This window comes from Hyperolius riggenbachi, chromosome 2 (assembly GCF_040937935.1).
Source record: "Hyperolius riggenbachi isolate aHypRig1 chromosome 2, aHypRig1.pri, whole genome shotgun sequence".
Classification (NCBI taxonomy): domain Eukaryota; kingdom Metazoa; phylum Chordata; class Amphibia; order Anura; family Hyperoliidae; genus Hyperolius; species Hyperolius riggenbachi.
The window spans coordinates 536,633,063-536,647,359 of NC_090647.1; the positions used below are offsets into that span (position 1 = coordinate 536,633,063).

The 14,297-nt window shown below is 45.1% G+C and overlaps 1 protein-coding gene across 3 annotated transcripts in view; it reads right to left on the reverse strand.

Annotated features, from left to right (window-relative positions):
* Positions 1-238: 238 nt before the first annotated feature.
* The window catches only part of ADGRG7 (adhesion G protein-coupled receptor G7), a 92,528-nt gene continuing 78,469 nt past the window's right edge, over positions 239-14,297 (reverse strand). For 2 of the 3 annotated variants that reach the window (XM_068266173.1, XM_068266174.1), the window contains exons 15-16: positions 5,175-5,334; positions 240-767 (exon numbers count right to left, since the gene is read on the reverse strand). In XM_068266173.1, the coding sequence (XP_068122274.1) occupies positions 546-767; positions 5,175-5,334 (382 nt within the window). In that variant the 3' untranslated portion in view covers positions 240-545. Of the gene's footprint in view, positions 768-5,174; positions 5,335-14,297 lie in introns of all 3 variants that reach the window. The other variant, XM_068266172.1, reaches the window with a different exon arrangement.

Sequence of the window (14,297 nt, forward strand, 5' to 3'; positions counted from 1 at the left end):
TTGCTAGCTGCGTGTATATACCGATCGCCGCCGCTCCGCGCTGATTCGCCGCTACCCGCCGTGCCGTGCCGCTCCCCCCCCCCAAGACCCCGTGCGCAGCCTGGCCAATCAGTGCCAGGCAGCGCTGAGGGGTGGATTGGGACTCCCTCTGACGTCACAACGTCGTTGACGTCGATGACGTCATCCCGATCGTCGCCATGGCGACGGGGGAAGCCAAACAGGAAATCCCGTTCTGAACGGAATTTCCTGTTTGCTTTGATTGCCGGATGCGATCGGAGGGGGTGGGGGGATGTCGCTGCACAGCGGCTATCATGTAGCGAGCCCTGGGCTCGCTACATGATTTAAAAAATAAAAAAATTTAAAAAATAGTGCTGCGCCACCTCCTGGGCGATATAATTGTTTCTCCCAGGAGGTTAAGGGTGTGAGAAAAACAGAGAATGTGTAGGAAACAAAACTCCATCATTTATGACTTCACAGTTCATAATTCATACTTCCACCTTGCATAGCAGAAACCAAATACAGACTCGTCGGAGTACTACATAGCGCTAAGCCTCGAATTCCTTGCTATCAGAAAATAATTGAGCTCTTGACTCTGAGAGGTTTATGAACCGTTCATGTTGGACATTAGTTTGCTTTCGAATCCTGTTCACCCAGTATTTCTTGGAATGCATGCGTATCTTACAGGCATTGAACAGTTGAACGACAACAGCCACCTTCTGCAGAAATAATCGAGATCTCAGAGTGTAGAAGAGAAAGATCTGCAGTCCCTGGAAATAGAGGGGAAAAAAAAATAATAGTGAAACAACAACAGCTATTTAACCTCCCTGGTGGTAGCAATGTAAATATTCCTCTTGAAAAATCAATATGTGAATTTTGATTGGCTGTTGTAGGCTCCACCCACTTTCTAACTATTAATCCCAGTCACCCAGTGGCCAACTGTCAAGTTTGGGAACCCTGCCATTAACAGTGTAAGAATGGTTGCAGTTTATATTTTCCCATGTAAAAAAAATTTGTTGTTGGCGCCGCCCACTTTTTCTGACCTTGACCTATAGTCACTCAATTACCAAGTGTATGAGCTTTGGGGTCCTTGGTATCAATCATTTGTATATTCCCATTGAAATTAATAAAATCTGATTGGCTGTTTTTGGCAGCAATTTAATGGCTGAATGGCTGAAATGTGATTGGCTGTTTTATGCTCTGCCCACTTTTCCTGGATTTGTAACCTCGGTCACCAAGTGACCAACTGTGCCAAGTGTGGGGACTCTGGCTTGAGTCCTGTGAGAATGGCAGCCCTTTCCATTTTTTTCCATTGACATGAATAGGTGGAATCTGATTTGCTGTTTGTAGCTCCGCCCAGGTGTGCAGGGGGCACGTGACCCCAGAACATATCATCCCAGGTAGTAAGGGATCTGTGTACCAAGTTTCGTTCAAATTTGTCAAGCAGTTTTCAAGTGATCGCGGCACATACATACATACATACCTACATACATACATACATACATACATACACACACATATACATACATACGATTTTATATATATATATATATATATATACATATATATGTATATACCTATATGTGCTCAGGTCGTGATTACCGCCAGGGGGGTTAATCCAAGATGGGATAGAAAACAATGCTATCTGTTCTACCTAAAGAGTGTTCAATACACCTTATCCATATGCTAAACTGAAGGTTTCTCCCAGTGCACAATTTTAGGGCCCTTAAAGTCTAACCCTAAATTTACTCTTGGCCTGTAACTAACTCCAATTTTCACCCTGCTGAACCTAATCCCTGGCTTCCACCCTCCGTTTTGCCTAGCTTTAATCAGGACCCCGATAGCTATAACTGTAACTGTAACCTGTTTCAACCATAGCCCCTTACCGTCTTGGTCGACTCTTTTAAGCAATGCCTAATCTTAGCCTATCTTAGCCTATCTAACATTAACGGTATACTCCCTTAACAATTCCCTCAACCCCCAACCCCAGCCTTTTCTCAACCTACCCCTAAAATAATATCATACCTAGTGCTGCAATCCCCCCCCCCCCCACCACCTCACCCCGCACCCATAACTTCATGTGATATTTGTGATAATTTTGTCGAAATTTTAAGTCACACTAGACTGTAGTCCTCTCCTATGTGACCACTCCATAGTCTCTACATTGGTGTACAGGCCATGTATAACAGTGCAAGCGGTAAGAAGTGAGGAGAACTTACCAGCATAAAATACAGTTCAATGTAAAGTCAATGGGAACCGCTAGTTTAAAAAATAAACCAGATAGTTACTTAAGGAGAGGGAAGGCTCCTCCCGGTGCCCTCGGTGCAGCGATTTGTCTGGGAGCAGTATTTTACTAAATTGGTCAAATACTGCTCCTTCCACCATGCGATGGGGACTTCGGAAAGTCTTCGGGAGCCTGAGTGCCCCTGAAGTTGGGCCGCTCTACACTGCGCACGCGTGAGTGCCTTCTATCTCGCCATCGTGCGTGCGCAGTATGGAGCCGCCTTTCTTCAGGAGGATTCGGCTCCTGAAGACTTCCAAAGTCCCACGCGGCGGGGGATTTAAACGGGGGAGGCAGCACTGCACCGTGGGCACCGGGAGACAAGTGGTAAGGCTCATTAGGACCCAGAGCCTTCCCTCTCTGTAAATATCTGGTTTCTTTTTTAAGCTAGCGGTTCCCATTGGCATTAAAGTGTATGAAAGAAGCCTCAGATTTTATACCTACCTGGGGCTTCTTTCAGTCCCCTTGAGGTCGCTCAGTCCCTTGCCATCTCCCCGGGCTCCAGTCACGCTTCCGTGGCCGGGAGAGTTCTGCCCCTGCGCAGTAACTACAGCCTAGGCGCAGCAACGGGAGAGTGCGTGCGGACAGGCCGCGCATGCATGACGAAGCAGATTCAGCAAGAGTATCAGGCTATCCAATGGGGACAGGACAGGCCCAGGGAGACAGCAAAGAACCGAGCAACCTCAAGGGGCTGGAGGTAGCCTCAGGTAAGTATATAACCTGAGACTTCTTTTGTTTTAGGTTCACTTGAAGGACCCAGTAAAGTTTAATATGATCTGTTTACAATTTTGACACAGTGAGCTGACAAGTGGTAAAGCTGATAACAGTGTCCACTTGAGGGCCAGATTTACCATAAGGCACTGTAGGCACATGCCTACAGGCGCCTGATGATGGAAAAGCATCCCACTTCCCTCCCCGAGTGGCTTCCTCCCTCCTTCCCTATACAGAAACCTGAGCAGAGTATAACTAAGAGGTTACTCCTCTGGCTCTTAGCATTTCCCTAGGGCACCTCTACCTACACAATACTGAGGGTACCTCTGGCTACCTAATACTAAGGGGCACCTGTAGCTACCTACACAGGGCAGGGGAAGTAGGAGAGAGGTGACAGCTGGACCAGCCAGCACACTTGCAGTACAATTTGGCAGGGGTTTGTGGGTCCATGGAGGAAGAAGTCTAAGGTCTCAGGACATCTGTGCCTATATGCTGCTGTGATGTAAATCCGGGCCTGGTCCACTTTATTAGAGATGTTTCAGTATTACCTTAATTACCCAGAGTAAAAACCTAGCAATTACACTTAAACATCCCTGACCCAGGCAGTCGGGTGGACAATGTATACCCCCAGAGAACAAGATAAGGACACTCCAAGCTCATGTATTCAAAAGCAGAAAACAATTTCACACCAGGAAGGGAAGATTTCACAAGCAGGGAAGATAAAATGCTCCCCACAATAATTTTGTGAAAGTCATGGTTTGGCAAGACTCATGGAAGGACGGCAGTCCAACATGGGATTGCAGCACACATGGGAATGCTGTGCACCATAAACAGTTTGATGGGAGGAGCATTGTGGTAGCTGAGGAGGAATGGTGCTAACCTGTGATTGGGTGATCCAGTTTTCCTACCAGAAATGCTCTTTCAATCACAATTTAATTTGTGTAACCTCATCTTATGCTTCATACACACTTGAGATAAAAGTCTTTGGAAAAGGCAAGATCACAGACCAATTTTACTCCCTTCCATGTAGTATGAGAGCCATACCTTCACAGTCTATTCTATGGAGCTGCACTCCCCATTAAGTAAAACCTTTTTAAGATGCTGCACACATTCAAAAGATCATTATCTGCAAAAGATCCGTTCCTGCAAAAGATCCATTCCTGCAAAATGCATTCATAGTCTATGATATCTGCAGATCCTCATACACACCTTGTTTAACAGACAATAATCTGCAGATCATCTGCAGATCAGATCCAGCAGGATGGATCTTCAGATCTGCAGATGATTGCCAGATATGCAGATGAAGTCTGTAAAACCAGGTGTGTATGATGATCTGCAGATCCCATAGACTATGAATGCATTTTGCAGGAATGGATATTTTGCAGGAACAGATCTTTTGCAGATAATGATCTTTGGAGTGTGTACAGCATCTTTGTGTGCAGCATCTTGCAAAGATTTTATCTGATGGAGAGTTCAGCTCCATAGAATAGACTGTGTAGGTATGGCTCTCATACTACATGGAATGGGGTAAAATTGGTCTGTGATCTTGCCTTTTCCAAAGACTTTTATCTCAAGTGTGTATGAAGCATTAATCTTACATTTACACACTGGCACAGAGTTCTGAACTCTCCCCCCCCCCCCCCCCCCCCACCCCCCCACACACACACTTTTTCTACCCATTTTTATTCTTTGTTATTTAATTTTTCCTGTTCACTTATTGCATAGTGCTTGGTCACAGGCTCATACTTATTGGGGGGTAAGGCCTCTCGCTTAAAGGGTAGTGCAGTTTTGTTTAATGTCTCCCCCTGAAGTGAATTTTATGATGGTAACTTGTTATGGTGGTTGCGTGAGTCATGTGATCAAGCACTTGGTTTGAAGTTGATGGCTGTTTTATTATTATGAAGGTTATGCAAATGTATTACATTGTGGTTCATGATTTGTAATCAACAATAAACAAGGGGCCACGGCCTATAAATAGTAAAGTGTGTACGTGCCACTTTTGCCACCTTAGAAATGAAGTTTTTCCGTTTGTTCAATTTTTTTTAATTATTGGGGCTTTGAGGGCTCTCTCTCTCTCTTTCCAGAAGTGTTACCTTAGCTGCTTTCTTTAAAAACATAATTCAGTTAATGGAAAAGCCGCAGACAGATAAGGAAATGCAATATCCCTACTCCTGGTATCAGTTACCTGGGTGGCACAGCATATGCAAAATATGAAGCTGAAGATAATCTGGGTTGTCTCGTTTGTCTCCAGAAGCATCAGGTAGCCAATAACCCACGTGACCCCCAGTAATGTGGCCACTGAAAACGTAGACAACGTTTTTTTTATTATTGAATTTTTTTTCGTGCTGAAAATGAGTAAAATAAAGCAGTGAGTAATCAAACACATAACTGGACAGTATAAACATCACACTACTGAATCATATGCAGTAGTTGCATAGTTAGTTTGCTTGAAAAAAAAGACATTCGTCTATATCAAGTTCAACCAGAAAAAAAAAAAAATCCTGAACCCACACATATCCCAGCTGATCCAGGGGAAGGTAAAAACTTTATAAGGCATGAGCCTTATAAGGGAGAAATTCCTTCCCGACTTCAGGTGGCAGTCAGATAAATCCCTGGATCAACTCTCACGGGAAGTACCTAGTAATTATAGCCGTGGATGCCCTTCAGAGCAAAGGAAAGCATCCAAGCCCTCTTTAAATGCAGATATAAGTTTGCCATAACGACTTCCTGATATTCCTGATTTTTACCACTCTCACCGTCAGCTTTCTACATAGATGGCAAAAATGTTTTCTCCTTCATATGCAGATCATGTCATCTTGTCCTTTATACAGCCCTAGGGACAGAAATCCCATCTGCCAAGCTTTTGTATTGCCCTCTGATGTATTTATACATGTAAGGCCTCGTGTACACTACACGTGATTCCAATTTTTTATACGATCCAATTTTTGATTCTGATTAAAAAACGTATTGCATGCTGTTACGTTTTTTAACCAGAATCAAAAATTGGATCGTATAAAAAAATCGGAATCGCATATAGTGTGCAAGAGGCCTTACTCAGGTCACCTCTCAGTCGCCTTTTTCCGAAGTTACATAAGCTCAGTTTGTCCAGCCTTTTGTGGTAAGTGTGAGCTCTTCCATCCCTCTGATTAGTTTAGTTGCCCGTATTTGTACCCATTCCAGAAGGTCAATGTCCTCTCTATAGTGTGGTGCCCAAAACTGTATCCCATCCCATACTCCAGATGTGGCCTTACAAGTGTTTTATACAGAGGGAGTAGTATACTAGCATCTCGAGATACTATTTCCCATTTTATGCATCCCAGAATTGTATTTGCTTTAGCTACCACTGCTTGGTATTATATACAAGATTGCTTACCTGAGGAAAATGTATGCGTGCTCTAACACCAAGTTTTAACCCTAGCAAGTCTGGCTGTGCAAATCTGGCTCAATTGGCTATTCATGAGGCAATGCTCATGCAAATATGCATTTGCTTTCGCACGCCAAACTATGCAGGGTCAAAAAACGAATACCGCAAAGCGGTCGCCCTGCGGGAATTAGTTCATGCCACATTAGCACTATCCAGGAGCGCCACGGGGAGGCTTCCCAATGCCCCCATACAACCGGGGGACCGCGGGGTCCCAGGCACTCTCACCGCCTGGGAACCACAGCAGCACCCCGGAGGGGTGCTTGGGACCCCGCAGTCCTCCGGTTGTATGTAAAGCACCAGCATATTCCCATATTATTACAACTGTAGAGACACAGATAAGCTATACATACACTTACATGATACAAATAGGGGCAATACAGGTCAGGGGCAAAACTAGAATGTCTGGGGCCCCCAGTCACCAGGGCAACCCGGTTTGTGTTATTTCTGAGTGGATAAAAAAATTTGCAGCTTTATATGGTTATTATAAGTGGCCCCAGTCTAGTGGAGGGGACCCAGCAGAAAACATCATAGACCAACCCGCTCCCTGCTCACGGCGTTTTGGTTGCAGTCACTATTTTGTAAGAAATGGGGTTACCTAGCAGAAAACACTATCCACACCACCAAACAAAAAGGTTTAGTAAAGTTGCGAGGGCGGAGGCCGTAATTGAAGCAAGTGTTGTGCTCAAAGCCCAGCAGCCTAGGGTTGTGGACAAGGGTCCTGATATGCAATGTTTATTTAATGGATAGTTTATTATTAAGTTACATTTTGGAGTTTATCTAATGGAAAGGTCAACAATGGCCACAGGACTGGAAAAGGTCAGTTTACATCACAATTCTGAAGAAGGGCAATGCCAAGGACTGTTCCCACTACCAAACAACTGCCCTCATTTCACAAGCTTGCAAGGTTTATGCTCAAGATTTTGCAGGCTAGGCTTCAGCAATATGTGAACCGAGAACTACCGGAAGAGCAAGATGGTTTTCGATGAGGCAGGCGAACCATCAAATTGCTAACCAAGGATGGATTATAGAGAAAGCAAGGGAGTTTCAGAAAAACATCTACTTCTGCTTTATTGACTATACCAAAGTCTTTGACTGTGTGGATCACAATAACTTATGCCAAGTTCTTAAAGAGACTGGGTTACTGGATCATCTAACACCCAGGGCCGGATTTAGGATAAGGCCGCCTAGGCCATGGCTTAGGGCACCACAGGAGCAAGGGCACCAAAGCAGCAGTATAAACTGGTGCAGCATCTGCAAGTTTGCAAATGCTGCAATGCAGGGAGATCATGTGAGCGCTTGACCATGGTACTCTGCTGCTAGTCGCCTGTGCAGCAGCCACCTTGCTCTCTGTGCATGTCTGCATTGTTGCGGCAGCTAGGGACTTGGGCAGCATTGGAGACGGAAAGGAAGAGGAAGCTTCTGCACTGGAGACGAGTGGAGAAATGAGTGAAGGCGAGCTGGCTACCTATACTGAAAGGAGGGGGGGGGGGGGGATTAAGGGAGTCATCTGGCTACATATACGGGTGGGAAAGGGGGTAGGAGTCATCTGGCTACTTATAGTGGGGGGATGTCATCAGACTAACTATACTAGAGGGAAGGGGGGGAGGGTTTATCCAACCAACCAACCCCGTCACTGCCACATAACGCCAGTCCTGCATTCCCTTCACTGGCTACCTATAGAATGGAGGGTCCTATTCAAGATCGGCCTACTGACATTTAAATCCCTGAATAATCTAGGCCCTGGATACATGAAAGATATGTTGCAGCTACGTAGCAATCCCCGCATTCTCAGATCCACAGGTTCTAATAATCTAGTCATACCCAGAGTCCACTTGGAAACTTTTGGTCCCAGAGCCTTCTGTCATGCTGCCCCTACGTTTTGGAACTCCTTACCTCAACAGATCAGGACAGCCCCATCCCTGGACGTGTTTAAATCCAGACTGAAAACCCACCTGTTCAGTCTGCCATTTGCAGAAATATAACTTTTGTTGTGTGAATACTTCATCCTACTAATTACTGAATCTGAGAGAGCCTAAGCGCTTTGAGTCCTATGGGAGAAAAGCGCTATAGAAATGTTATTGTATTATTGTATTGTATATTGTATATCTTATTACCTATACAGAAGGGGGGCATCTGGTGGCAGTGGCCTTGGGCGGTAAAGAGTTTCTATAGCGGCCGGCCGACTGGTGAGTCGTCAAAATAAAACTAAGTGACAGCGGGGGACCGGAGGATTCCAGAGCGGCTCTGAGGGCACAGGACTGCTACAGGGGGCTGGTAATAGCCCCAGGTAAGTGAAACTCTTTACCCCCCGTTCAGTTAAGGTTCCCTTTAAAGATATTGATGTTCTAGAAACCAGGCCACCTAGGGGCAATATTGAGGCCCACAAGGCTATGATGGCTTTGTTGGAGGAGAAAGATCTGGTGATAAATCCAGCTGATAAAAAGGGGGGGGGGGAATTGTTTTACTTGACAAAAGAGATTATAAGGCTGAGATGTCTAGATTACTTAGTAATTCCACTACATATCTTCCACTTTGGGGGGACCCTGGAAGAAAATTTTATGAAGAATTACAAAAATTGGTCCGCAGAGGAGAAACTGAGGGCCTTCTAAGTCCACTAGAGGCTGAATTTCTTGTTCCCTCATATATTAGAACCCCAGTGATCTATTATCTCCCCAAATTACATAAAGATTCCATTAAACCTCCCGTTCGACCCAGTGGCTTCTCTTCTATCACCTCCAGACTAGGGGAATTTGTGGATCATTTTCTACAGCCCTTGGTTCCCTCCATCCCCTCATACTTAAGAGATTCCGGTCACCTCTTGGAGATCTTGGGGTCCCTTACTTCGAATAGTGAATGGGTTATGATGGCGGCTGACATATCTTCCCTTTATACTGTGATTGAGCAGAAGGCTGGTATTGATGCAGTTCAAACACACCTAAATAGATGTGATTCTTTTAATTCTGCTCAAATTTCCTTTATAGTAGACTGTCAGTGTCTACAATTTGCAATGAGTCATAATTATTTTTGGTTTGATGGCCTTTTCTACCTTCAAAGTGTGGGCGTGGCTATGGGGGCGAAATTTGCTCCCAGCCTCGCTAATCTGTATTTAGCAATTTGGGAGGAGCGTTTTATTAATAGGGAACGATTTCCACAGCTAGTACTGTGGAAAAGGTATATAGATGACGTGGTGGTGATCTGGGAGGGTGATGAAGTGTCTCTTTAACCTTTTGTTCATTATATCAACTATAACACAGATAATTTGTTATTTAACCTCCCTGGCGGTATGATATGTGCGGCTGTGCGGCCGCGGGAGGGTTTTTTTCAATTTTTTTTATTTTTAGCATGTAGCTAGCCTAGCGCTAGCTACATGCTTCCCCCCCTCCCTGCGGCGTCCCCCCGTACTCGCCGATCGCCGTCAGCGCCGCTTTCCCATAAGGAAATCCCGTTCTGAACGGGATTTCCTTGAGGGCTTCCCCCATTGCCATGGCGATGAACGGAGTGACGTCATCGACGTCGCCGACGTCACAGGAAATCCCGATCCACCCCATAGCGCAGCCTGGCGGCGATTGACCAGGCTGCGCAAGGGGTATGCGGGGGGGGCTGTATCGCGGTGGGTAGCGCCGCATCGGCGGCGGCGATCAGACCAAACAGGCAGGTAGCACAGTGCTAGCTGCGTGTTTTAAAAAAAATATTATGTAAATCGGCCCAGCAGGGCCTGAGCGGCACCCTCCGGCGGCTTACCCCATGTCACACACGGGGTTACCGCCAAGGAGGTTTACTGTGTGGTCAGCTCCAGTGAGATTCATTTCCTGGACCTCACCATACAGTTACATTCGGATGGTTTTGTTACTAAGACCCACTTCAAAGAAACGGATCGCAACAGTTTAATTCCTCCTGGCGGGCTCAGAGCTGCAGCCGCTTGGGCGTGCTCTGTGGGCAATTGCATTATGTATTGCACCGCCGCTGGTGTTGGGGAGACTTGCCTGGGGTCTCCTGCCAGGTAGGTGCTGGCTTGTTGAGCCGGGGCAGGGCTGGGGTTTGAACCCTGGTCTACTGCATCGGTGGCAGAGCCCTTGGCCATTACACTATACAGTCACTTGTTCATTCTCAGCAACAATTGCCCCATGCATGTGTAATGCATGGGGCAATTGCATTATGTATTGCACTGCACTGATCTATGCACTTATTTTGGAGTCATGTGGATTCTATTTTATGTGTTATCCATTTTATATGGAATCCTGTTTCTCTTGGAAGTCTTATTTGCACACTGTTAGCACAATTGCTATGCATTCTATTGCATAGGTCTTTCTGCACATAGTTGTTTTGGTTTATCTAGGATGAATAGATTATCCTGATCTACTGATAGACTATCAACTGGTAAGGTTTAATGGGGAGGGATCTTCGGGTCTACCCCTTCCTCTTTTAGAAAGCTATAAATTTGGTGCCAGCCGCCTGGGCTCTTGATTCCCTGATGATGCTAGATTGCGAAACCAGTCAGAGAGAAGACAGGCGGCACCTTCAATATCTTATTGGCTGTGGACCAGCTTAAACGTGCACGTTTTTATTAGGGGTTCCCAGTTCCTGGGCCCCGTATGTAAGTCCTTGTTTTTATCTTGTTTTTACGGTCTATACCGATTGTTTTTACAATACACGGTTTACACTTAGAGTTGAAGTTTTTTGTTGTGTTTATATATTGGCGTTCCTGGATACCATACCATATATTGGAATGAGGGAGTGGTGGAAGTTTGGATCCATATCTGCTCGAGGTTCGTTAGGATTACCACTGAATGCGAGACATACAACCTTAGAATGTGGGCAGGTGGTAAGCCCCTCTTACTCTTTTCTGGTAATGATTGGCCACGAGACCATGTGAGGTTGGAATATCACAGTGGTGAAGTTTTATTGACTGTATTTATTCCTCTTTGATCTGCGCCGACTTCTTAATACTAATATAAAGATGTCACCTTGTCAACAAAGGTTTGTATAGTCAAAGCCATAGTTTTTCAAGTAGTAATGTACTGTATGGTTGTGAGAGTTGGACCATAAAGAAGGCTGAACGCCAAAGAATCACCTTTGTGGCGCTGGATATGACTTTTGAGAGGCCCTTGGACTGCAAGAAGATCCAATCAGTCTATCCTTAAAGAAATGAACCCTGGCTGTTCATTGGAAGAAGCAATGGCAGGGCTCATTAGAAAAGACCTTGATGCTGGGAAAGATCAAGGGAAGGGGGGGGGGGGGGCAGCAGCAGAGAATGAGATGGCCAAATAGCATCTTGGAAGAAACAAACATGAGCTTGTAAAAGCTTTGAGAGGCAGTAGAGGATAGAGGGGCCTGGCATGCTGTGGTCAATGGGGTCAGACATTACTGAATAGCAACTGAACAACAACAAAATGGATAGTGTTTCCTGCTGGGTCCCCTATTTCTTATAAATTAGTAGACACAACTAATTTGCCACGAATAGGAAGCGACTGTTGGTATATGAGATTTCATGCTGGGTCCCTTCAACTAGACTAGCTCCTGTTCGCATTACCTAGTTGCAGATGTCACAAATCCTTACTGTGTACATCACTTTGGGAAGGTTATGAGATTTCATCACTAGCATGTGAGGGGACTCACTGGATTGGTGGTTCTTGTGTTTGGTATATGTTGACTATATTTGCAAGCAGTTTATAGTTGTTTGTTGCTTGATGGGGTTCCTAAGAGGACTCAGAGACCCCAACACATTATATTGATTAAAAGCATATAAGTATTGACTAAATCCTAACGAAAAACAACAGTTCATACATTTGCGGATGTGCTATGGCTTGGACTATTCACACCCCCCCCCCCAGTTCCTTACACTACCCTACAGTCCCTTGTGACCCCTCTTTTATCTCTAAAGAAGTTTAAGTACCTCCTAGGCCTCTTTTACATTTGGAAATGTCACCCACCCCCAGCCACATCACCACAGACTAAGAAGAGAAAACTTTTGACATGTGTCAAATTCCTGGCAGCAGATGTCTATCATTAGCATGCTTACAATATTTTGACAGCAGAACTGTTCAAGTACTGAATGCTTAGAGAGAGAATTTTACCTTCTTCCTTCCTGCACATTAAAGAGGAACTTGAACACAAAATTGGACTTCATCCCAATCAGTACCTTTTCCCTAATACAACATCAGGGACGTCTGTGCGGCTGATATTGGGGTGAAACCCCTCCCACAGTGTGATGTCATTGGTTCTGACAGTTTCCTGTCCGTGAATATCATTGCATTGTGATAAATAACATCTGCATAAAACTGCCAAGCAAGAAGTATATATATATATATATATATATATGCAGCATGGTGGCGTACTGGTTAGCTCTCTCACCTTGCAGCTTATCAAAACAAAAGGGAATAAAAGAGAACTCGAACTTTCCCCATTAATGTCTAATTCCTTGTGCGGGAGAATGCAATTCTGACGATAGATCAGTCCCTTCCCTCACCGGTGATTGGAGGGAAAGGATGTGGGCGGGGACCGGAGCTCTGCAGGAGGCGGGGGGAGCAGCGAGACTGACATACAGAAGTAAACACAACCTGCGCAGCGCGGCTGTGATTTATAGGTGATTACAGAGCGCAGGGGGAAGTTAGGGGGGATTGAAATAGCAACAGAGGCTGAGCTGTATAGGCAGACCCAGCCTCTGTATGTGGATTGCATTGTGAGAACACTTCCTCGGGTTCTCTTTAAGCTATGGAATGATATCTTTGGTAACATGCATACATCAGACAGTCTATTCATGCGCTTATGCCGCTTCCTATTCCACACACTGTCCAAGGTGTTTGCATATGACAATAGCCGAACACAGACTTACGGTCAGCTTCCACATTTCTAGTGGGCTCATGAATGGGCGGCTGGCTTTACAGGAGATGCAAATGCATACACTTTGCATAGTAGATGGAATGACCAGCAAGGAAATGAGATACGATCCATACCGTTTACATAAGATGGCATTTCACAACCGGCTTACTGACATTTCACACGCAGTAGACAGAATATAGACAAAATATGGACAAAATGGATGCCACATAAGGTCTACTAGTAGTTAAGATGGCTATCCTGTCCTGTATATGCCACAGTAAAAGCCAGATACTTACCTCAGTAGAGGGAAGCCTCTGGATCCCACATCCTCCATGAGACGACTGATCCAGCGCTGGGACCGTCTAGAAGTTCATGGCCGTGCTTCTGTCCATAAACGAAATTGTATAGAAGGAACAGAGGCGCCAAAAGTATAAAATTAGATTAAATGAGCTTAAAAACCAACCTAATTGGCAAAAATGAAGGAGGAAGTGGTGGTCTTACCTCCCTCAAACAGACACGACAACGACTGCGAGTCAGACAGTCAAACACGTTTACTAGAAACTCTAAAAAATTGCAACGCATTTCGCAGGCTCAATCCCGCTTCATCAGGCAATACACGGAAGAGTATCAAGCGATCTGCACAAGGATTCAAGTTAAGGATTCAAGTTAAACTTAAAACCTTGTGCAGATCGCTTGATACTCCTCCCTGTATTGACTGATGAAGCGGGATTGAACCTGCGAAACGCGTTGCAATTTTTTTTGAGTTTCTAATTAATGTGTTTAACTGTCTGAATCGCAGTCGTTGTCGTGTCTGCTTGAGGGAGGTAAGACCACCACTTCCTCCTTCATTTTTGCCAATTAAGTTGGTTTTTAAGCTCATTTAATCTAATCTTATACTTTTGGCGCCTCTGTTCCTTATATACAATTTCGAATCCACCCTTGATGGAGGGTTGCTACCCTTTTTTCCTGTCTACAGAGAGCGACTTCTTAATCCTGAGTGGGGTCAGGACAATCTCCCCACCTGCCTTTACAGTGGTTACCTGCTGGTGACCCTGACTTGTGAGT